The sequence below is a fragment of the Piliocolobus tephrosceles genome, chromosome 2 (assembly GCF_002776525.5).
Source record: "Piliocolobus tephrosceles isolate RC106 chromosome 2, ASM277652v3, whole genome shotgun sequence".
Taxonomy (NCBI): Eukaryota; Metazoa; Chordata; class Mammalia; order Primates; family Cercopithecidae; genus Piliocolobus; species Piliocolobus tephrosceles.
In genome coordinates this window covers 9999744-10025855 of record NC_045435.1, presented here as the reverse complement: position 1 = coordinate 10025855, position 26112 = coordinate 9999744, and the positions used below count along the sequence as shown (strand labels likewise).

At 35.4% G+C, this 26112-nt stretch overlaps 1 protein-coding gene across 2 annotated transcripts in view; it reads left to right on the top strand.

Annotated features, from left to right (window-relative positions):
- The window catches only part of EPHA6 (EPH receptor A6), a 941742-nt gene that overhangs the window by 653891 nt on the left and 261739 nt on the right, over positions 1–26112 (top strand). For both annotated transcript variants that reach the window (XM_023216075.3, XM_023216077.2), the window contains 2 exons: positions 3592–3662; positions 6681–6806. In XM_023216075.3, the coding sequence (XP_023071843.2) occupies positions 3592–3662; positions 6681–6806 (197 nt within the window). The remainder of the gene's footprint in view (positions 1–3591; positions 3663–6680; positions 6807–26112) is intronic.

The following is a 26112-nucleotide window of genomic DNA, read 5'->3' as shown; positions in this document are numbered from 1 at the left end:
AACAGGTCCCTGAATATGGAAAGATCCAAAGATGACTAAAGCTGTTTGAAAGCTAGGAATGATGAATTTATACTCAATAAGTTACTCTGTGTTTTTCCTTTACTATAATCAAATTACACCATAAAATTAATTTTATTAAAAAATATTTTAATGGAAAGCCAGAACAATTTATATAAAAACTCTTTATAAACCTGGTGTTATAGAAATATAATATTTTATCAATTAAATATTGAAACTGTCTATGTTATAAATGTATTAATTGGTTTTTTAAATCCAATATTTCTATACTTCAAAGTAAGATGAATAAAAATATAAACTAACAGTAAATTTAACATAACAAAAATCCTAAATTTGAATCCTGACTAGCTGGTCAAAGTGATTCACCCATCAGAACCTTAGTTTTCTATTTTTACACAGGTTTGATACAAAAGTATATTAAAACCATTTAATGACTTTTAAATAAATAGTATGAACACCATAAGCCAAGTGCTGATAATGCAGAGATGTGAATGAAGATAATATGTATAACATTATATGAAAGAATAAATGTTATTTCTTGTTTAATCAATGGTATTTGGCCTAGACTTTTGTCAGCAATCACAATATTTTATTCTCAGATCATTCTTACAAGAAGATAAACTATTCTATCTAGATATCAATAGGGGCACAAAAGAATACCTCAACAGAATTTTTTATAATCTGAAACACACATCTACTGCAATATTCCACTATCAAGACTTAAAACTGCAAAAAGAATGTCAGCCAAACAGTACACACCCATGCTGACTCCAGCTAAAGTACACCAACCCTGCCAGAAAATATTGGTACCTCAGAAAGAGCAGAAATAATAAATGGCTACCTTCAGTGAACCGAAAACACTATTTGTTTTTAAAACCGCTTAGGGGCCAATATGTTATTAAAATTTAATCTACTTAAAATTACAGAGGATATACACATATGAAAAAATTGTCTACAATTTTGACAGCACACCAAAAAGTATAGAACTTGGCAGGTACTTTGCATGTATCAAGTGTGGGTCTCTGACAAATATACAACTTCTCTTCAGTAGGAGGGTATTAGATTTAGCTGTAACAAACCTCCTTTTATAGAATTTACCAAGGAAAAAGCAGCATGAATATTCTAATGTGGTTGAGTTAAAAATGATGACTTATTTGTGAAATTAATGGAAAGAAGGCACATTACAACTATGTTTACTTAAGTTTTTCATGCATATAAACAGATATAGTAATGGTCTTAGAATTAAGAGAGAGTATTTAGGGGTCTTTAGTTTTGGGGGGTGATTACCTGATAGAATAATGCTAGCTATAGTAACAAGGAAAAAACAGACATGAAAGAATGCAGGAAATAATGATAAGTTCATCGTAATAAAAGTACTAATTTGGGCACAACATGTTGCCACCATCAGGCACTGTTGTCCAGCATTCTCTTAGGACCCTTTTCCTTTATTTGTAGGGCTAACCTCTGACAGCTGTCTGCCATCATCAGAGCTTTGATAATGCTCATCTTTTACAGAGGACAGAAAACAAATTTTGGAGTCTCTAAACCAATTAACTGTTAGGTTGAAGATTAAATTTTCAGCACTGCAGCTTATCAAACATGGCCTGCAAAAACTTGAATCACTAGCCAGAGTAAAGTGGTTATAAAAAATAAAACCCCTAAACAGCCTAGTGGAGGTCTAAGTTTTCTGAAAAAAATTAAAGTTATTCCCATACTATTTTGAACTCTCTGGCAAAGAGAGGGTTTACAAGACAGTTATGGTTAGGGAAAGAGAAAGAGAGAGGAAGGAGGGAAGGGAAAAGAAGGGGAGGGGAGGGGAGGGGAGAAAAAGAGAAGGACAGAGAGAGACAGAGAGAGAGACAGAGAAAAAGTTTCAGTGAGGGTTAATGGTGCAAGTTTAAAAAAGAAAGGGAAAAAGAAAATAAAATTATTTTGTTGTACGTAAAGTCACAATGACAATTTGGTTAAGAAAATCAAATTGCCAGTACTTTAGCACTGCTACGTGTTTAGCAAACTTTATTAGGAAAATGCTAAATAGAAGAATAAATGTTACTGTATATTCCTTAACCTCTATAACATTAATGTTGCCAATGCATTTTGAACTGGGGTCACTGATACTTTATAATACTCTAACTATCATGAAGTTACATACCATTTAAAGACAATCTGCTTTGGAGCCCAGAAAGTGTATTTAGTTATTCAATGGTGTTCCATTGTACTTTAAGGAGATCTTAACTCCAAAGATACAAATTATATAATGTAACTATACTGTGGAAAATTAAGTATGATGGTTGATTTTGATTCAGAAATATTTTTGTTTTCCATTTTCAAAGTTTCTTTGAAGGAGGGAGTAATTTCTTAAATGTGATTTTATTTAACATCAGTATTATATTATTTACAATAGAAAAAAATCATCTGTATGTTTAAAAGAAATTTAATGATTCATGATATTGCAAAATTGGATACAGTTATATGTATCAAGAACATAAGTTAAGGCCTTATTTTTTCATAGAGTATTTTGGTAAACAATGATTTAAATAGCACATATACATGTGGCAAAGCATTTCATTAAGGCATCAGAAAATATTTCCTTAACACGTAAATACGATGAACACAAAAGAAAACATTTCAATCTTTGCAGGCTAAATAAGTATTGCCTAATAAACTTGAGAGTTGGACTCAAATATTATCTTTATTTGGGATTCCTGGAGCAGAATAGAAATACCACTTAAAAGGAGAATTTAATGATGAAGAAAAAATTGTGCTAAATTATTTTCAGCTTTCAGTTTATATGTTTGCCAATTTATAGTTCATCAGAAATTGCTTTAACATTTCATGCATTGAAGAGAACAATTTCAATTACATAAAATAGAAAAAAAAATATTTTGAAGTATCGCTTAAGCACTTTGGTAGGGGAGCACTCATTGAAAAATATTCTATGAGAACTGTAAGACATTTCTGAATAAATACTCAACTTTCCGTAGAATTTGAGGCAAAATTCCCATTGAAAGCTTGAATTATGTAACACAGATATACTTTGTTTAGCCAGTAGAAATTTGATAAACCATCAAATCATATGGATGTTGAAGAATTTACTCATATTGAAGAACTCGGGGGCATGATCCACAGGGAGACTAGAACATGCCTCTACAAAATTCCAAATATTAAAAAATAAAACTGCTGAACCATCCTGCTGTTTGGCAATGAAAATGGAAGACAGTTTTATACTTTTCTGAGATACTGACTCAAAATACTTTTTTTATTTTGACTTTTAATTTTTTTTTTTTTTACCAACACTAGCTATTAGTAGTCATATAAGGGATGGTTATGGCAGATTATTAAATATTTTCTAAGACTCCTGTCTTGCAAATCCATCTACTTGAAAGTATTTTATTCTAGGACTAGTTTCAATGTACATAAAAATCCTTATATAGAATATTTTCACATTATAAAGATATTTTAAAAGTGGTCTTTATGACAAGAACTTTATTCATAGATTATATGTATTTTAATTGGTTTTGCTTTGTATCCAGCATACTTCTTAAAACAAGTTTCTTTTTATCTTTTTAAAAGATGTCAATGGTACATAAAAGCCAAGATGAAGTCAGAAGAGAAGAGAAGAAACCACTTACAGAATGGGCATTGTAAGTAGCGCAGTGACTTTCTTTCATTATTTTGTACTGTTCCAGCACTTCAGGAGTTCATTCAAACTGTATCTATTGAGTTGAGAAACAAAAGAAAAAAAATCTCTTCCAACCTTTCAGCATTAAGAATTTTCATCTGGTTTCCAGGTTTGTTGGTGAAAGTTGCACCTGCTTCTCATTAAATAACATTACCTTGTTCCCAATTCTGCTTGCTGGAAAACACAACAGACTGAATTTGCTAAAAATAATAGTTGACTGATTTTATCAAGTTATTTACCACTCACAATGACTCCAAAACAGGAGTTGGTTTTTATCTAGTGGAGCATTAGACATAGAAATAACTATTAGGGAATCTTTATTCCTTCTTGTAGGGACTGTCTTTTAGATATATAACAAATCAATTTACAATTCATTAATATTAAAAAAGAATATCAGCTCTTTAACTCTTAGAATATGTATGAAATCCTTGGACTGACTACAGGGTTATATTCATTTGAGAGATCTATTCCCAAGCAGCCTATAATTACCTATAGTTGGTTTGATAATTGACAACTTCTCCTCCTCAACATCCACCTCCACCTCCACCTCCAAATTGCAAACTACTTCAGCAAGACAGTTTTTCTATTGTGAGACACTGGATTAACAAGAAAGGGATGTTCTCTAATTAACCGCAGTGTAGAGATAATATGCAAAGCAACGTAACTGTTTTAATTTATCTTTTATTTCAAATTGAGCAAAAGATAATAAAGGTCATTTCAATCTATACCACCCTCCAGGAAAGGGAAAGGATTTAAGTGAGGAATGTTTATATAGTAAGTTTGAGTCTTACTGCACTGGCAGAGCTGAGGGAACTGATATCTGGCATAGGATAACCCAGAAAGGCTATAAACAGATTGCAGAAACCTGGATCCAGACACCTGGGCTGATGACTTACTCCAGGCAACCTTAAGATTCACTACAGGGCATTTAGTACTGATATGCAGAGGGAAAAGGTGCTCCTGAGGCATTTATTATCTGTTTTCCAAGAGTCAGGTTAGCATAAACCAAACCAGATGGGCCCAGCATGAAGCAATGAAAATAACTCAAGACAGCCAAGGAGGTAGAAGAAAGTTAACCAACTGATGTTTAAGAAGACGTTGATAAGTTAAATTAGTAACCTGGTATTCAAAACTGGAATTCAGTTTGGTTGTTTATTTTCCTCTTTACTACACATATCATGTTTATATGGAAAAAAAGTGATATTTACTGGTCTTGTTCTATAGAAATGTGTACCACCTTAAATAATTGAATAGTTTAATAGTTAAAACCATATATGAGTTACTAAATGATGCTTGTTATCTGTGTCTAACATAATATTATCAACATGACTACATATCTGATTAGAAACCACTAATAATTAGTAGCGGCTACTAGGTTTGAGGTTATAGAACTCAGTCTGAAATCACAAATTCTACTAAGTTGTTATAAAAATATATGGAATATAAAATAGAGGTAGAGACTATCTGTTCTCCTTTTCTCCAATGTATACTTTGAGAAGTCAAGAAAAGCATGACATGTTAAAATTAGTGTCAGGTCTGGGGATACCTGGAAATACGCTTTTCTGGTGCTAATTTGAGAAATATTAATTTTTTCATGGTCCATATGTAGCACTAAGAAGACAGAAGACCAAATGTATAAATGAAGGCAATGGGCATAGAAGGACTAAGGAAGCAAATTGCTACTAATATTGGGCATTTCCATACCTCCTCTAAACTTTATTACCTTTTGTTTGTTGCTTTTGATTTTTTTGTCTGTTTGTTTTGCAAGGAGAGTCAAAAAACAGTTAACGCTGGGTATTATATAGCTTTCAAAATCTAAGAAGTAACAAAACCAAAATACCATCCACTCTGCCACAAATTTCACATTGGTCTTTTAATCCCTACTAGTTTGTATTCAGTAAAGGCTCTCTGTGTGATTATTGCCTGTAAAAACCATACCAAAGATAGTTGGAAAGATAGAAAGATATATAAGAAATGACCTCCTGTCTAGAGATCTAAAACGGAAAATGGAAATTAATGAGCCAGCTTGGTGGCTTGTGTCTATAGTCCCAGCTACTCAGGAGGATCACTTGAGCTCAAGAATTCAAGGCCAGCCTGGACAACATAGCAAGACTGCCATTTCTCTAAAAAAAGAAGAGAAATAAATAAATGAGCAAAACAGAGGGATATTCATGGGCAGAGGCAGTCTATGACTTCTTTGGATACTCACAAATGGACATACAACCACACATTCATGTTTTCTAGCCATCCTTTCTCATCATCCTAACTGCCTGTAGGCTGTGAGCACTCCATCCCCACCAATGCAGCTCAACAGACATACAACCAATGACCCGATTTTGGCCTTTGATTTCCATCCTTCCCACCAGGATAGACAAGCTGATCGTTTTCAGCACTATGTGCAGTCAGTCCATGGAAACCACTACATGAATACAGAAAACGGTCGTTATCCCTACTGGCCTTTCTTGTTTCTATGCCATGGAGTCAGTTCTTTACTGCTTGAGGTTTTCTGGAAAAGGGAGAGACCACAGGACTAGGGTATGAGTTCATGAAACCTAATGCCATAGAGTACAAAAGGTACAGGAGGGACCCTGATGGTCTTCCTTGTTTTGGAGGGAGGCTTATGCCTCATTTTTCCCATTCTCCAAGCGAGAGCCGATGTGGACTGTTTTGGAAGTTTAGTGAATGAGTGAGCTGATTAAACATTTTACAGAAATATGAGACATGTGTTTTCTGGAATCTGTCAGCTCACTTTCTAGGAATCCACCAGGTCATTCTACATTAACAGTGAGGTAAATAAATGTTTGACCCTTGTAGTCAAAGCTTTCATATGGGCAGAGGATGGGACAGGAAGAAAAGAGAGACTTTAAGTCATTAATAACACTGACTACTTCAGTATGTCATTCCCCGTTTTAAATGTTCACAAGATGTAGACTACAGAGATACTCAAACTAAATCAATCATTTTCTTGTTGTTGTTGCAGTGCGCTTCCCGGGAATTAAAACTTACATCGATCCAGATACATACGAAGACCCATCCCTAGCAGTTCATGAATTTGCAAAGGAGATTGATCCCTCAAGAATTCGCATTGAGAGAGTCATTGGGGCAGGTAAATGTCAAATCTACGCTTTTGAACAAAAGATTCCTTAATTTCTTTGCAACTGGTTTATCAACATACCATCTTATATCTTGGCAGTTTTGGTCATTGAAAAGTTTTAACAAGTGAGAAGTAAAGTGATCTTGGTAATCTTGTATGTATATATATATATATATATTTAAATATACTAAGTGTCCGTTTGTTTCCAAACACTGAGAACATTCACAAAAGTTACTTTTAACATTCTATAGCCTTTTTTTATAGTGGAGATAAATTACAATTAAACTAGAGTTTTTAGGAGTTTGTCATAGTTATAGATTTACTCGAGCGCCAACATCTATAGACATATACTATAATTATAATAGTATTTAAAATGATGACCATGAGCCTCTGCAAGACACAGAAAAGTTCTGAGAATCACCAAAGATAAAATTTGGTTCAGTGTAGTTTTATGTCATTTTAATGCAAATTAGTGTTTTTTCCTATGTAGAATTTTCCAATACTTAGAACACTTTATTATTTAACTATTCTGAATAAATATAAATTTCTTGTAAATCACCACACAGGAATTTATGCTGTACATTAGTAAGGGCAGAGTCTAAGCTGATGTAACAAAGAGACTCCAGAATACAGATTTATTCCTCTTTCAGATGCTTGACCCAAGGTGCATAGTCCATGCTGGCTGCGGAGCTCTCATTCAGGGGGACTTGCAAGGCCCAAGTTCCTTCTATTCTTGGCTCTGCCTTCCCCTAGCATGCCTTCCTCCTCTAAATGACCAAAGCTGGGTCAGTACATCTGCCTTCCTGCCTGTGAGAAGGAAAAGGAAATAGTTCAGTCTCTCTGGTTTTGCTTTTAAGGCAATAACCTGAAACTTCCACAGTATTCACATCTCAGTGGTCCAAATAACAATAACATGGACACATTTAAGTGCTAGAGAATTTGGAAATGGAATTGCTGACGGCTGCCATGTATGCAGCTAAAATGCATATATTTATGCAGGGGGGCTGTTTTCCTAAACTAGAGAAGAGAGATTGGATCTTGATGGGGAACATAGGTCTCCTCTAGATGCTGGAGATTTGTTTAATCCTTTGGAAACAGCAAAACAGATGCAAGCATGGCCATTCCAGCCAGGTGTCATGTCTTTACAAAGGCCAAAAGAAAGCAGCTGATGATCCTCTGTTTCTTTCAAAGTCCTTTTCCGCCCAGAAGGACAAACTACATAATTTGCAGGACCCAGTATACCCGGAAACATAGAGTCTCTTGTTAAAAATTTATTAGAAATTTCAAGAAGGTGACAACAGAGAACTAAACCAACTACAGGGCACACCTAAACTCAAGGCTCTATGTGACTGCACAAGTCACATACTCATGAAGCTAATCCTGTTACACAGAGAAGTAGAACTACCTCAAGAATTTCAGGCACATTTGCAGAGAGTTCTTCCTGATTTCACTCCATTCCGTACCGTAGATCACCTCATCTCCTGCATGGCTGGGTCTCCCTCTGAAAGCTGCCACAAGGGCCTTTATGTTCATAATCTTTATGTTCTCAGCCAAAGAAGCTGCCATACCAGAAAGATTAAGGACCTGAAATGGAACCAGATTCTCTATCTTCTTCCGCTGAACAAAGAGCACATCAGCAAGCATAATTGAGAAGAGTGATTGAATTATATTCATTTCGCTTTGGAGTTTGTTTTCTTAAGACAGCAAAGGGATAGAGAAGAGAGGAGGTTGAGTAATCTCCATTGCACACAATGTTTGGCTTTCTTCTTCTTGCACCTGAGAAAAGCTGATATGTCTTTTTATACTGTCTTGTTCAGTACTCATGTAGACACAGGAGAAGCATTTTCTGTTTTAGCCCTTTGTACTACAACATAACAAAATGCCAGTGTGTGAAATCATAATGTTGAGAGATAAAATCAAGTATCTGAAGTATAAACAATATGAAGAAATTAAATGTTTCTTTTATTTTTGGATTTTTTCAACTGAAATATAGATTTTCCTCTTAAGAAAGTATAATGGTTACTGCAAAAGCAAAACTTAACTACTAAAGAGATTATTTTAATTTCATTATTCCACCTGCTGTCCCTGAACTCTAATAAGTCATAATGGGATTTATCTCATTTGACAAAGACAGACTCTCTAAACCATGTAGTTATTCCTATAGATTGGGATCTCTTTTTAAATCTGTATTCATCATTGATTGTTTCAGCTTTCAAACAATATGCTAAGAGTCCTTTTACTGTCCATATTCAGAAAAATGATGAAAAAGTGTTAAAACCTAACTTGCCTCTTTGTGCCCCTGGCCAGTACTGCTCTGTCAATTTATTTCTCTAGATTATTGTTATGGCCCTTTTATGCTGCCCTCATAGAATGCCTCGCACCAGGTAATTTATAATGAACAGAGTTTTTTGGCTCAAGGTTCTGGCGGCTGAAGTCAAGATTGAGGGGCCACATCTGGGGAGGGTCTTCCTGCTGCATCATAACGTGGTGGAAGCCATCACATGGGTGAGGGAGAGAAAAAGGGGGCTGATCTCCACCTTTTATAAGGAGCCTGCTGCATTAATCCAGTCATGAGGGCTCAGCCCTCATGATCTAATTACCTCTTTAGGTCCCACCTCTAAACACGGTTGTATTAAGGATTACATTTCCAATGTGTGCACTTGAGGGGACACGTTCAAACCATAGCAGTCATGTTTCTAAAACTTTATTTTTGTGAATGTGTGAAGTGTGCATGTGTTCCATAGCAGCAGTGTGGACAAAACATTACTCAAATTGAAGAAGAACCAGTTGTTACGTAGTATCTGTGTACCTCTGGTTACTTTCCCAGTCTGTAACTATAAATACTTTCTTAGATTGTCTGGTATCCTTTATTTTCTTTCCCCAGCTATTGACTTTCTTCTCAGACTCTATTTCTTCTTTATCTTTGTCCTTTAAGTAGTCCCCTTGGAAATGTAAATTAAGTGACTTAAGTGGTAGTCTAGATGCTGGACAGAGGTGAAGTGGGGTGTAGAAGATGAGAGAGGCCAGGTATCAGGTTGTGACAATTGTCAAGTGAAGGGTATTCAGGCAGATTTAAGGCATTGACGGTAGGAATGGCAAGGAGTACTTAGATTCACAGTTCATTGCCAAGGAAAAATATTCGAGACCTCCATCTCTTATAGATGCAAGACATGCATGCAAAGCAACAGTTAATATTAATTTTCAGATGTCTAGTTGGAAAAGCACAATGTACAATCATTAAATCTTTCTTAAATGAGTTATCAGAAATAAATGTAAAACACCCACATTAACATTTTCACAAAAAGCATAATATCACACCTGACCCATGATATTTCTTAACACATTCGCTGAACAATGTTTGTTAGATGGCTAATATTTACTTGTAAAAGATAATGTGCCACTTAATCTTTTCATATTAAATCACTATGCTCCTCGAGATATATGTATTAAGGCTGTCTTCCTCAATCTTTGTCCTGAGATTTTCGACTAGTAACCATCAAAATACTGTGCAACTGAACCATAAATATTTAATTTTTCTGTACATATATTCTTAACATTCTCCATCTTTCCCTATAAATTTCACTTTTTTATAAGTTTTCTAGGGTACTTGTGTGTGTGTGTGTATCACTGTTCTATTTAATAGTGGCAGCTTATCTTTGTTCATCAATATTGGCCTGAATTTCCATGAAAATGCACATTTCCATTTAAATAAAGTGAGCAGCTCTGTTGCATAGGAAACTATCAAGATCATCTATCTCCTTTTACTTTTTTTGCATTATAAAATGAAATTCTATGGACAAAGGACTGTAAAACAGAAACTCCCAGGCTAAAACAGCCAAGTCAGATTAGGGGAGAATCATTATTTTATACATATCTTGCAAGATATGAGAAAACTGGTAAACAATTTTAATCATGGTCTGAAAAAGGTCATTGAAAACTGTCCGTCTTTCGGTGCACTACTGAACCTAAACCAGTATGAGAGCAACTTGCCTGGCAGAGTGTAATTTTGAAACATTATTCCATTGAAAAAATCAATCTTGTGTCTCTAAGCCCATAGGGCACCCTTCTTAAATTTGACCTTCCCTCTTTCCCTAGTCTCAATGGAAATACATAATATCTTCCTGTCATTCATATTCTATCCCTTTATCTATACAAAACTCATTATGGCCTCCACTATCAGCCTTCTCTTCTGGCTTAGTGTCACCAATTTTTTTCTCTTCCTAGAATAGTCCAGGAAGTTTTAACTGTTGGTTTCTCAGCAGTTATCTGCAGGTAAAAGAAAGTCAAAAGGACAACAAAAAGCATATAAAAGTGAGTGTTAAGCCTAATATTTCAGTTCTGTTATTCCATCTGGTTTGAAGTCACATTTCCCTTTGATGCTATACAAGGCATAATGTTCACTTCATGTGCCTCTTCTAATTCCCCTGCCACTCTCAACACAGCAGGCCTCTTTTTTCTACTCTAGAATATATTATTTTTTACTTATCTTAAAGAAACTGTATTTTTGTTTCTCTTTTACAGTTGTTTTATACATTCCTGTAACATGACAATGACAAATGTAGGCAATATTCCAGATGTGGTTTCACAATTCTCTTTGTATACATTTTTTAAAACCTTTCGTTTATGACTCATTTTCTCTATATTTAGATGAGATGACCTCCTTAGAAATGAGGTTCATTCTTGTCCATCAACTTAAAGGATTTATGGTAGAGGTCAGATTAATTTTCTTGTGTATTCTTGAAAACTTTGCATGTTTAGTACACTGAGAATAAGATCAACAACAGATTTTGGCAAGGCCTTTGTGCCTTTTACTCAATAATTTCATAGCTTTTTAAATCAAATGATGTAATGAAAGATCAGCTTTACCCATTCTCCATCTGTGTTATGATATGAATAAAAAAGCAAAGACTGAAGCAAGACAGACTCAGATTTGAGTTATAGCTTTGCTACTAGCTCATTCTGTAAACTTTAGCAATTTAGGTATCTTTCAGAGATTTGGGTTGCTCCACGTATCAAGTAGATTCATAATAATAACTGCTACCTTACAAGATTAATAAAAGGATTAGAAATGACTATTAGATTGGCCGGGCGGGGTGACTTAGGCCTGTAATCCCAGCACTTTGGGAGGCCGAGGCGGGCGAATCACAAGGTCAGGAGATCGAGACCACGGTGAAACCCCGTCTCTATTAAAAATACAAAAAATTAGCTGGGCGCAGTGGCGGGCGCCTGTAGTCCCAGCTACTCAGGAGGCTGAGGCAGGAGAATGGCGTGAACCCGGGAGGCGGAGCTTGCAGTGAGCCGAGATTGCGTCACTGCACTCCAGCCTGGGCTACAGAGCGAGACTCTGCCTCAAAAAAAAAAAAAAAAAAAAAAGAAATGACTATTAGATTAAAAAATAAATACAGTTTTTACATTCAGTTTTGACTGCTGAAATGAATAACACTTACTGCCCAACCCTCAGTATACTTTGTGATATGAATATCTGCCCATGCAGAATTCAACAGTCAATGCCTTAGGTAACTGGAATAATATTTATGCTTTTCAGAGTTATTTGAAAATTGGTAATTGAAATGAAATTTTATTCTTCTTAGTACATTGAGTTATATCCATGTCAACAAACTCTTTTTCTTTTTAATTAAAGAAACTCAAAACATTTTTTTATATTTAGGACATTATATTTGTTAGGTATGTGTTTATTATTTGCTAAAAATCTCAACAAGTCATAAGATGAGAAGCAAAGGAAAAATTATTTAAATATCTTAATGTAAAACTGTTCTACAGTAGTCTATCAATTTATTCTTGGTACATCTAAGAAATTGGTAGATTTACTGTCAGGAATAGGACTGTATATCAATTTAATAGACTTTCAATTAATTTGTGTTAATTTCAGGACTGTTTATGTACTTTCAACACTCTACATCTTATTTTGAATCATTTAGTACCCATTTTCTATCTAACATACAGATTTCCCAAACTCGCAAGTTGCCTCATCATAGTCCTTGTTTGATAAGTGCTAGTTTAATAAATAGCATTCTTAACCTATTTAAAAAATAAATAATGGGTAAATAAATGAACGACAAAAGGATATTGAATTATTCTAAGTAATGATTTTACATGACTATGTTTATCTGGTTGCCAAAAAAATCTTAATGAAGTATGACAATTAATATAAAATCAAATGCATAATATATGCAAATAAAAAATAAGACAGAAAAACAAATTGATACAGGACATTTGGAAATTACAATTGTTACATTACTTTATATTAACAATTTACCTGATAGACCAAAATTATAAAATTTATTATATGTCTTTGCATTTATATAGTAAAATACAGACTTATACAGAAAATGTTACATTGATATTTTATTTTGAATTTAGTTTATGTAGCAGGGGAAGTAATTTTGAAGAGATGTTTAACTTACGAAGAAGTTTTTTTCAAATACTTTTTATGTTTTTCTTCTAGTTTGTGTATTACTAAAATATTAGGTGAAATGAAGGAAATTTGATCCCTGTTTTCAAAAGAGTTCTCCAAGGATGTAAGCAAGACTGGGTACATCTTAGAATGATGTCCTCGCTTATGGCTAAAAATCAACAGATGAGAAAGACCCACATATCAACAGCAACAACTTTTAACTTTATATTGCTAGAGTATGTTAGTTATCTTTTGCTGCATAACAAATTACCCAAACACTTAAAACAAGAACATTATTATCTCACAGTTTCAGTGGCTCAGGATTCAGGAATGGCTTAGCTCCTGCACAGTTGCTCACAGGGTTGCAATCATGGTGTCAGCTGGGACTGTGGTCTCACCTGAAGGCTCAGCTGGGCAAGGATCCACATCCAAACTTATTTATATAGCTGCTGTTAGGATACGGTCCTTTGAGGGTTGTTGAGCAGACAGTCTTAATTCCTCACTGCTGCTGGCTGGAGAACATGCTCAGATTCTTACCATGTGGGCTTTTCCAACGTGGCAGCTTGCTTCATCAAAGCCAACAAGAGAGTCTGCTAGTAAGACAGAAGTCAAGTGTTTTATAACCTAATCATAGAAGTGACAGCAATTTATCTGTGCACATTCTATTGACTATCAATATGATGCTAGACCCCACACTGAAGGGAAGGGATCACACAACGACAGGAATACCAGGATGCAGGGCTCATCGCAGGCCATCTTAAAAGTTTTCCTACTACATATAGTATTGGTTCATTATGTTTGAAGCTCTAAGGTGGTCCTAATTAGCCAGCATTCCCAGGAGTGTTTTCTCCCCTTCAGTCCAATTCACATCAAAGATATCAAAGATGAGTCTTAGATACTCTCTGATACTCAAGCTGTTTGTTCTGGCAGTGCTCTTGTAAGATGGATAGTGGGGAGCAGGCCAGTGGCATGGGTCAGGTACAGTTGGGGGATCAGATGATCAACTGACCAGGAGGGTCTCAGTCTGGAGATCATTCTCTGAGTTTAGGATGTTCCTCCCACTTTCTTATACCTGTATTCAGTGCAGGTCAATTATCAGGTGTTTCTTTTGTAAAGGGAGTTTAGTCTCTTCTTGTAATGGTATGCTTTTTTTAAGGCTTATGAGAGTTGAATCTGTGCTGAGATGGACTTGTGTATAGGGTATCCAGGGTTTTTAGGTCTCATTGTCATAGAGACCCAGTCATCCCCAGGCCTACTTGCCTCATACCCCTAAGGACACATAATGTTGGCCCTGTGAGATGTTTGAGTAGGCCATACGGCTATCATTAATCCTGCAGCCACCATGCGTCTGTAGGCAGTGTTTCAAGCAGAGAGCAAGAGTTGTAAGGCCACTGGAGGTCTTGTCTCTAAACTTAATTCTGACACATTCAGTTGATCAAAGCAAGTCACAAAGCCAGACCAGATTTAACAAGGTAGAAAAATAGATTTTACCGCTCAATAGAAACAGCAAAACTACATTGCAAAGGGGCATACATATAGGATAGGGAGGAACTCATGACCATTTTTTTTACAATCTACCACATGGCTTATAGTTTTTTTTTAAGTGAATCATTATTTTTTTCAAGCTTAACGTGAATAACAAATTATGAATTTATTTACTATTTTGTCTCTAAGACTATTTTTGCTTTGCGCCCCTAATGAATGATATTAATGTTTTCTTAACACTGTTAGTTAATCAGCCTTGGGTTAAATAAAAGGCTTACAAAAGTGAATAATGGGCCAGGCATGGTGGCTCACACCTGTAATCCCAGCACTTTGGGAGGCCAAGGTGGGCAGATCACTTGAAGTCAGGAGTTTGAGACCAGCCTGGTCAACATGGTAAAACCCCATCTCTACTAAAAATATAAAAATTAGCCAGGTGTGGTGGTGGGCACCTGTAATCTCAGCTAATCAGAAGGCTGAGGCAGGAGAATCTCTAGAACCAGGGAGGCAGAGATTGCAGTGAGCTGAGATAGTGCCACTGCACTCTAGTCTGATAGCCTAGGTGACAGAGCAAGACTCAGTCTCAAAAAAACAAAACAAACAAACAAACAAAACGTGAATAATGGAGCATCTTGCAGTAAGCAGGAAGCTAAGGAAAGTATAAAATATAAGGTAGAAAGAAGTAGAAAGGAGGAAAGAAAGGACAAGATAGATAATAAGTGAAGAAAACATACATATAAATTGTTCAAAGAATGTAAAGATCACCGTATACTGGGAGATCAGATTGCATTAGAAAGACTGAATTAGGCATTTAAATATACTGTTAAAGATAAGGAATGTCAAGCTCTAGAAAATGTAGTCTAGATGGAAAGAACATTAGCGGTGGTAGAATAAATGGTGTGGAGATTAAGATGAATTTAGGCCATTTTCAAGTATTTAGAGTTTGATGACGCTGGATCTTTATTATATCCAATTTCTCTTCAAAACATAAGCTTTTCCTTGTTTTTTTTTTTTTGGTTTTTTTTTTTTTGTTGTTAATGTGAATGCAACTCTAGCCCTGCTTTTTGGCTATGAATAATGGTTAGTGACTTTTTAGTTTGATGACTTTTTAATGACAAAGTGTAAAGTGATTAAAGAAAAGAGGAAAGATGTTTTACTTTTATTGAGCAAAGAAAAGTAAAAAAGAGTATGGATCTGTATGTGTGTGTGCATGTATACATACATGTAAATTGTGTGTGTGTGTGTGTGTATTAGTTAGCTTTGCTATCATAACAAATTATCACAGATTGGGTGGCTTAAAAGGCACAAATTTATTTTCTCACAGTTCTGGACACTAGAGTTTGACATGGGTGCCTACACGGTCAGGTTCTGGAGAAGCTCTCTTCTGTGTCACAGAGATCAGCCTTCTTGCTTTGTCCTCACATGGCAGAGAAAAAGAGATATATCTTCCTCTTCTTATAAGATCACAGTCTTTATCAGATTAGGGCCCGGCTCTGAAAACCTCATTTAGCCTTTATTTCCTCCCAAAGACCATATGTCCAGATTTTGTCACATAGAGAGTTAGGGCATCAATGTATCAATTTTGGTGGGACACAATTTAGTCCAGTGTGTGTGTGTGTGCGCGTGCTGGATCAGGAAGAAAGCAAGATATTACCTGATGAAATATTTACTCACTGTTATCCAAGTGTCTGTATGAGTGAATTTTGAATGAAAGAATAAAAATTGTAAATTCATAAAGGATATGCATGCTAGGTTTCACTTACTTGGAGAACTCTGTCTGAACTTAGAACTGAGTGTAGGCCAAGAGCTAAAGCAAAGTATCTCATGGTTACCACGTGTCTAGAGAGTGGTGTAGCCACAGGGAAACAGAGAGAGGAGCAATAAGTCTCCCTGAGTAAAATTTATGAAGATGCTACAGTTTCAGTTACTTTTCAGATAATATGCTGATGTGTTTGCTGTTAAGACTATAAGAAATGTATCAAAAAATTAATATGAATGCTAAAAATCAAACTGTTCAATGTGCAGTTGAAGCCTGATTGCTTAGGCCACGATATACCTATCAAGGGTTATCTTTGTAGTAGGTTCTTCTGACAGATGTTAGCACCTTTTCTTAAAACCAAGTATTTGACATTTTATCACAACTTGTATTAACATCAATGTAACTTGTGTATCCGCTATTCCCTGATTACAATGGAAAAGTACCTTAATCTTATCAGGAAATAATATTTATATCATAAATAGGGAAGATTTCTTCCCCAAAAGTTATTTCCACCTTTGATAACCAGTTAATCCATCTCTGCTTAGAATCTCATAACCTTCCTCACAGTAAGTGACACTTTCTAACCTGTCTCATCTTTTCCTGATCTTGTCCCTAAAATTTGAAGTCATTTTATATTTGTTCTTCAAACGTCTCATCCACTGGGGGAGAAAATTCAGTTTACATTTTGAGAACAAGAACTGGCCAATTTACCTTTATGAGCTGTAATTTCCCTATCTGTGAAATAAAAGTAAAATACCTTTGCTTCTTCATGATTGTTGTGAAAAGCAAATGAGATAAAGTGGATTCTATCTGACCATCCAGCATTTATCAGAACACCACCAATGAAAGAGTTCATTACCTCCAAGATAGCCCATTCCCTTGGGAACAGTTCCAATAAATCCAGGATATTCGTGAGTAAAAAAACAAAAATGTGCTTCGTTATAACTTGGTACATGATCTTACCACACTGCCTACTGGTACTCGTTCTGCAAAATTGAGCTTATACAAAGTAAACCTAATTCTACTTCCACACCACACCATTACTCTTCAAATATTTAAAGAACCACATGTAAACCTCATAAATCTTCTTCGTTCAGCCTAAATTGTCTGAATCTTTCAACCATTTCCATCCAACATGATGTCTACATATGCCATCATTCGGGCCCCCTTCCTCTGGAGATCTAGAGTTTTTCTCTAAGTCTTTTCCAGAATTGAACCTAATACTCCAAATGTTTTCTAATCAATGTGAGAACACAGGGATAGCACCTTTCCTGCTGTGCCTCAATTAATGCATCCTGAGTTTGCATTTCCTTTTTGAATAACTGCCATGCACTGTTGGCATAGGGAGAGCTTACTACCAGCTTATCCCCAGCAGTCTTTCTCAGAGGAGTTTCTGTTAAGCCAGGACTATTTCTATACTTGTCAATTGACTTTATTACTTTTGAGTGCAATATTATATTTTTATAGGTCTACACTGTATATCTATGTAAATCATATATATGACTATGAACCATCTATATCATATTCATATTTAAAAATATGAATAGATACAGATATGTTAAAATGATCTAGATATATAATACCTATATAAATTTGTATAGATATGTAAAGAATGTATATTCTAGAAATATACACTAGGATATATGATATATGTTCTTTACATATCTACACAAATTCTCGTATATAGAGAATATATGATATACAATATATAATATATATGCTTTACATGTCTATACAAACATTATATTTTTTCATATTCCCATTTCATAAATATTCCTATTAAATTTCATTGTGTTTCTGTACATAAAATTTCTCAACCCGTCCATGTCTTTTTCCTTCTCAATTACATCAGCTGGTACAACTATTGTCCTTCTCAGTAACGTCTGTGATTTGTTCTGCCTTGCAATTTAGCTGTGTGCCCTTATCATAAGAGCTTAGTACTCTCTGTGCAGCAATCATTTAGTATACTCTCTAATTTTCTTCTTCATTGGGACAATTGTTTTTGCATTATTGGAATTCTGTATTTTGTAGATGCCTATCTCTCACTCTTTGTAGAATTTCTGATCAAGATATTGTACCCAATCCATGTGCATTTTAACTGCCACTCTGAAGTTTAATGTCTACAGTTATGGCCAGTACTTTTTCCCTGGACTGTAAGTATCTTAAAGTGAAAATGATCAGTTTTTTCCCAAGTTTCCCCACCCCTTGCATTTCATCAGTCTTTATTCAGAACTAAGTCAAAATAACAGCTCTGTTGACTTTTTGAAAGATGGACACAGCAGCGAGGCAGGCAATTGTGATTTTATAGCTTCTCACTTATTGCTTTTATGATGGAGGAAATGAATTCACAGGATGGGAAAGTGTGTTTTGTGAGGATTGATTGAAGCGTGAAGCACATGGACTTTCCAAGTGGTCTAATGCAGTTCCTTGTTCACATGGAAACCTCTTTATACTCTCTTCCTGCCAAAATATTTGTCCATGGTTTCCTCCTTGCCTCAGCCTATCAGGAAAAAAAAAAAAAGCCTGTCTTTAGCATTAATACTAGTCAAGAATTATTAAATGTTCATCTGCATGGGATGAACTTTACATGCATCATTATTCCTTTTATCATCACAACCCTATAAATCACAAAGATCACATATGTCCATTTTATGGACACGAAAGCTAAGATTTAAAGAGATTAAATTATTTGGTCAAAGTGAACCAGTTTGTAATAGTAAAGCCAGAGTAATCTGATGTTATAGCTCATGCTTTTATTAACCACAACTTCATTTCAAATAACCCTTTATATTGATGAAGCCATACTTCTATAAGAATATCTTCTTCTGGCACTTGTACAATTGATACTGCTGAAACCATCTCCACCTATCTTAGGTGAATTTATCTCTGTTGCTTGCTTTCATTCTGGCCATCTGTCAGTCTTTCTGTCTGCAATCACTTTCCAACTCTATGATGTATATAGACTGTATTCTGGCTGCTGATTGAGCCTCTGTAATTTGTAGGCTGAAAGTGAATTACCATTACCTAAGTGCATTGATGCACCGAAAAAAACCAACTGCCTCAGCAGAACCAACAGTAATGTGAATATTGATTATTGTCATGAAATCATTATTTAGGATAGGATTACAAATTTCCCTCATTTGAAGCATGATTTGCATGTTCTGTGTGGCAGGTCAATTTATCAACAAACCCTGTCAGCTCTGCCTTCAAATATATCCCAGGATCCAAGCTCGTTTTACCCCTTTGCAGCAGACACCCTGGCCAATCCACCAACAGCTCTCCTAGCCTCCCTTCTTCCACCACTCCATGGTATGTTCTCCTAACATGGAACCCTAGAACGGGAAGATCCCTTGGAAATGTAAACTAGATTGTGTCCTTCTCGGATCAAAACCTGCCAATCATGATCTGTTCCAGTCAAAGTAAGAGCTTGGCCACCTACTTAGCTGCCTCTTCAATTGCATCTCCACCAACCTTCCCTTCACTCATTGCTCTGGCAACAATGGTGTCATTGTTCCTCAACTTGCCACATGCACTCCTATCTCAAAACCTTTGCACCTGATATTCTGTCTAACTGGGAAGCTCTTAGCTCCGGTAACATCATGGCTCCGTCCCCACTCCCTCACTTCCTCCAACTTCTATGACAATGCAAATTCATCAGAGACCTTTCAGGTCCTTCATAAACTAGCAATTCCTCTTCCATACTCTCCTTCCCTCTTGCCCTGCCTTTAGTCCATAGTAATTATTACTAACTGACATGTACATGGGTTTGTTTTTCCTATTGTGTGTCTTCCCCTTTCTCTTTCTAGTTCACTGCTATACCCTCAGCTCTTTAAACACTACTTGGCATGTGGTAGGCACTATATAAATTTTAATTAATGGATATATAATTTACAAGGGTTTATTTATCTGTTACATGACTTCATTCTCAAAAACCTAGTATAGGGTTGAGGAGAAGGGAGCAGGATCATAATTATTCTTATGCATGTGTGGGGTTAATTACTGTGATGGAATGCTGAGAAACATGCATCAGCCTCTCAAAAAAAAATGCATGCAAGTCTGATTGAATTTTAGGAGAATTACATAGATTACAATTAAAATGGTCACTATAATGTCAGTGTGGAGGAAGGATTTAGATAAGCAATGATTGACAGCAGATAAAGCCATAAGAATTCAGGGATTCATGAGAACAAGGCAACAGAACAAGTATCAGGTTTTTTACCAGAGTGACTGAGGTAAAAAGTCACAGGAATATTGGGATATTTGACATGTTGAGATCATGTGGAAGAATCAAGTGTTTTCAAGCCAAGAATGAAAGTCTGATCTATTTTCTTGTTTGATGAAAATCACTATGCTCTTGATACATTAAATAACCCTTCTTTACTCCATTATCTGTAATTCCTGTGAAGACAAGGAATGAACTTAGATTATAACTGATTGGTTGTAACGTAGAGCTGTGCCTAGTGAGAAGCAAATTCAAGAGACACAATTGTCCAGTTTCTAAATATGCGTGATAAAAATAGCAAAAGAAAAGTAGAGTATATCCCAAAGCAGGCAAAGCAATGTCTTGCTTGCCAGAGTTGTATGTCAAGTCCAGGAGACTTTTTCAGCTTGTTGTTGGGTAGTGGGCCCAGTGAAATAATGGTCCATTACCTGACTAAGGAGAAAGAAGCAAAGGGATAGGGAAAAGAGTTAAATTTTATTTTTAAAACAGTAAATTTGAAAGAACAATTAGTGTGAATGTTGTCTTATATATCAAGCATTGGCCTGGTAAGGGTCACTTGTTGGTTGATGGAACAAATGTTCATAGTGCTGGAGAACAGTGGTTCCTTTTTCCTTTACTCTGTAACAGTGGTCCCCAACCCCCAGGCTGTGGGCTCTGCACACCTCCTGTCAGATCAGTGGTGGCACTGGATTCTCTTAGGAGGACAAACCCTACTGTGAATATGCATGTGAGGGACCTAGGTTGCGTGCTTCTTGAGAATCTAATGCCTGATGATCTGAATTAGAACAGATTCATCCTGAAGCTATCCTTCCCCAACCATTCATCTGTGGAAAAATTGTCTTCCATGAAACTAGTCACTCATGCCAAAAAGGTTGGGGATCTCCACTCTATAAGATCTAACTGCACTCTGCAAAAGCAATAATCAAATGAATTGAAGAATGACAGATTTCCTTTACAATTATAGAAACTTTTAATTTGTTTCTGTCTTTTTAAAACTTTTAAGCTTTAAGTCAAAATAATGTACACATACATCTTTAGAAAAGATATAAAAAAATAGAAGGGCATATAATAAAAACTACAAGGATGCCATGCCTTCTCTTTACTCCCAATCCAACCTCGTTTCTTGTTCATCTGTGGCAATGATTTTTACCTGATTCTGTTTTTCAATTCTGAGTTAGACATTACCTGTTGACCTTCTGTTATCATGAATAAAGATATAGCTTCCTTCCAGCACCCACATCTCCCTTCCTCTCAATATAATCATTGCCTTTATAACTGATGATACCTTTATAACTTAAATATTAAAATCTGTGTATCTTCTTCCCACAAATATAGGCACTATGTTCTATACTTTGGTAGTTTCTTACCTATAATCAAGATACAAAACATACAGACAGCATATTCTCAAATTATTATACAGTCATGTGCCACTTAAGAACAAGGGTATGCTCTGAGAAATGCATTATTAGATTATTTCATTGTGGTGCAAACATCATAGATTGCACTTAACACAAACCTAGATGGCAGTGCCTGTTGTACCCTGAAGCTATATAGTATAGCCTATTCCTTCTAGGCTACAATACTTCTAGGCAGCATACTGCACTGAATACCTTAGGCAATTGTAACACAATGGCAAGTATTTGTGTATCTAAATGTAACATCAAAAAGGTACAGTAAAAATGTGATATAAAAATGTTTCAAATGGTGCACCTGTGTAGGGCACTTACCATGAATGAAGCTTGAAGGACTAGAAGTTGCTCTGGATGGTCAGTGAGTGAGTAATATGTGAATGTGAAGGCCTGGTACATTCCTGTACACTACTGTATGTAAACTTTATAAACACTATACACTAAGACTACACTAAATGTATAAAATACAAATATTTTTCTTTCTTCAATAATTAATAACTTTTATTTTACAAAATTTTTAACTTTTTAAACTTCTTGACTCTTATAACACTCAGAATAAAGCACGAACACATTGTACAACGGTACAAAAATATTCTCTTTATATTCTTATCCTATAAACTTTTTCTCTTTAAATTTTGTTTTTAATTCTTAAACTTTTTTGTTACAAACTAAAACACAAACACGCACATGAGCTTAGGTCTACACAAGATCGGGATCACAAAAATTTCTGTCTTCCACCTCCACATCTTTTGTCACCCTGGACGGTCTTTAGGGACAATAACATACATGGAGCTGTCATCTTCTGTGATAACAATGGCTTCTTCTGGAATACCCCCTGAAGGACCAGCCTGAGAATCTTTTACACGTAATTTTCTTACTGTACATAAGTAGAAGGAATATACTCTAAAATAATTAAAAATATAGCATGATAAATATATAGACCAGTTAGTCATTTATTATCAAGTATTATGTCCTATACATGATTATATATGCTATGTTTTTGCATGACCAACAGTGCAGAAGGTTTGTTTACACAAACATTACCACAAGTACATGAGTAATGCATTACACTACGATATTGTTATAAAGGCTATCATGTCACTGATGATAAGAACTTTTCAGTTCCATTATAATTTTATGGGACTTCTGTCCTATATTTGATCCATCATTGACTGAAATGTTATTATACGTGCATGAGTGTACTCACATTTTTTAAATGTTTTGACCCATTCTGCTAAGATTTCTAATATGGGAGCTCTTAGTAGTCAGGCGTCATTTAGACGGAAAGAAAAATTTCACCTTTTTTAGCCTAACTACTGAATTATATAGTACCTTTTTAATAAGGCCACTTTGCTCTTTTGATGTCCTATTGGTAATGATGCTAGAAATCTATGGCTGAGCTTCTCTAGAGCAGGATGTGGCAAAGTATGGCCCACAGGCCAAATTACCTGTATATGTATTGAAGCACAACCACACCCATTTGTTTGTTTATTGTCTATGGCTGTTGTTGTGCTACAACTGCAGATTAGAGTACTTGTAACAGACAGAATTGCCCACAAGACTAAGCTATCTACTGTTGGGCTCTTGACAGAAGTTTGCCAAGCCCTGCTCTAGCCTGCTCTAGTCTAGATTGTCCAGTGTATCCAGCTCCTGCACATTCCTAAAGCCCCTCTCCTCCTGCTTTCATTTGGAGTGATGCCAGGGTTACATTTGCTTTCTCCTTGTTGCTTAACTAAGTTGAAATAATTATTGTCTACATCCCACGATCCTTCCCTCTCTTAATTTATCATCTCCATTTTGGTGGAACAAATCCTTCATTGACTACCCAATGGAGAGTGGAAAGTTTGCAGAGGAATTACATTTTCTCGACTCTTATATCTGAAGCGTCCTTTCAATAAACATAATCAATAGTATGGGCATGGAATTTCAAGTTGAAAATATTTCTCCCTCTGAATTTTAAAAGCTGTGCTCTGCTGTGTTCTAGGTGACAGTATTGCTACTGACAAGCTCCATCCCGGGAGGATTCTACCTTGTAATTACATCTGAATATGCTGCACATGTACAGGCTTTTTCAATCGAAAAATGTTAGTTCTTTGAAAGTCTTTAGTATTTTTTCTTTGCTAATTCCCTCACCTGTGTTCTCTTTATTCTCTCTGAAATTTCTATTAGTCAACCCTCAGATTGAGCCTTCAGCCTTATCCAACCCTTAGCTTGAGCCTTCACCTTCCGAAGAATTAAACTCACATATTTTACCTGTGGTTTGTCTTTGTAGGTGCAGATTCAAGCTATTTTTCTATCAGACTTCTTCAACTATGTCTATGTACCTTCCGATACTTCTTTTGAGTATTTTTTCTGCTATCATTTTAATTTTCAGAAATCTCTCCAATTTTTGAATGATTTCTCTTAGCATCCAGATCCTTCTTGATTGATGAAACATATCTTGTAAGACACCATTATTGTTTCTTCTAGTTTTCTTGGTTCTCTCTGATTATTCATGCCTCTCACTTTTGTACTGGGAACTCTTCCCACACCTCTGGTGATTCTTGGCTTTGCATTCATATTTACAGGTAAAGCTCTGTCTGAGTGGAGGCTCTGTATCAGAACATAGGCATGTCTATTGTGGGCCTCAGTTTGGGTGATAAGGAGACTGTTTTGTTAGAGATCCTCCAATGCCAATATGTGGCTTTTATTTTACCTTGGAATATTCATTTTTTCCTTAAAAATACTCTTTTGATATTCTGTGGACATTAGTGATTAACTCTTCCTTGTAAAACTTTCAAACTATACCCTTTGCCTATATGGAGCCCATGTTTTACTCCCACCCTTTGCTACAATGGGTGCCTCTAAGCCTGGAGTCCAGGTATGTTTCCTCCACATTAATTTCTCTCCCATCAACAAAAGCAATCTCTTTTGTTCCATTTTTATGCCCTGCTACACCCACAGTATTTCCCAGTCACTTCAGTTACTTCACACATTTGCTGAATTCACGTCCACTGGAGTCCCATCTCTTGTCTTCTTTGTTTTTGAGGGTTTACTCTAGGTGTTTTGCTTTCCTATTTTTAGAGGGTCCTTAGAGTTAGAAACACAGTAAACATACGTTTGCTCTAACATCTTAACCAGAAGCCAGGCCTACCGCGTTTTCAGTGATCTACAAAATGAGGTAAGCACTGAAGAAACCTCAAATATAAGTGTAATCTTCTAATATATATTTATTTCTGACTTCTCCCCTTCTCTTGAATCGTAAGCCTTTTCCATGTCAGTTTTACAACATGAAATAAGAATACTCTAATTGTTTCCAATGTCTCTTCCTAGATAAACTTTAAATATTTAACATTAAAAATCAATGAGTAATTCATAGTGTTCAAAATATTTTGCTTAAAGAACATGTTGTGCTTTTAATTAAATTAAACATAGTAACAAATTATGACTAGAGAAATAAGCTGATCTGGTTTACCTAAAGGTACCAGCCTAGTGTGTGACCTTTTTATAATATGTATATAATATTTTATATTATTATTTTTATAATATATAACATATAATAATAATCATTATATAATAGTTTAATATAATATACTAGTATAATAATCATATAATATTTTATATAACTTATTCAAATAAAATAAATTTTATATTTCAAATAAAATGTATTTTGTATATGGAGACTAAATGCAATATATTTTACTTTTTAGTTGTGCAGTTTTTATTGTTATTTTCCAATCAAAAAGAAACAGCATCCATCACAAGTGACATTCAGCTTTCATTTATTCCACTAAAATGAACATTAGCACTGTCAGATTTTCCTTTATTCATGATTTTCTGTGCAATGAAATCCAAAGCAATTGCCTATCCTTCCATTATTTACAAAAGAAAAGAAACACCACCAACGACAAATATTCAATATCTTATCTGCTCTGCTTGCTGTCCTGTATGCCTGCAAAAAAAAAAAAAAAAGAAAAAATAAAAGCTTTTAAAAGTTTCTGAAAATTCTACTGTTTACTAATTTTGATTTGAAAGAGTTATATGATATATAC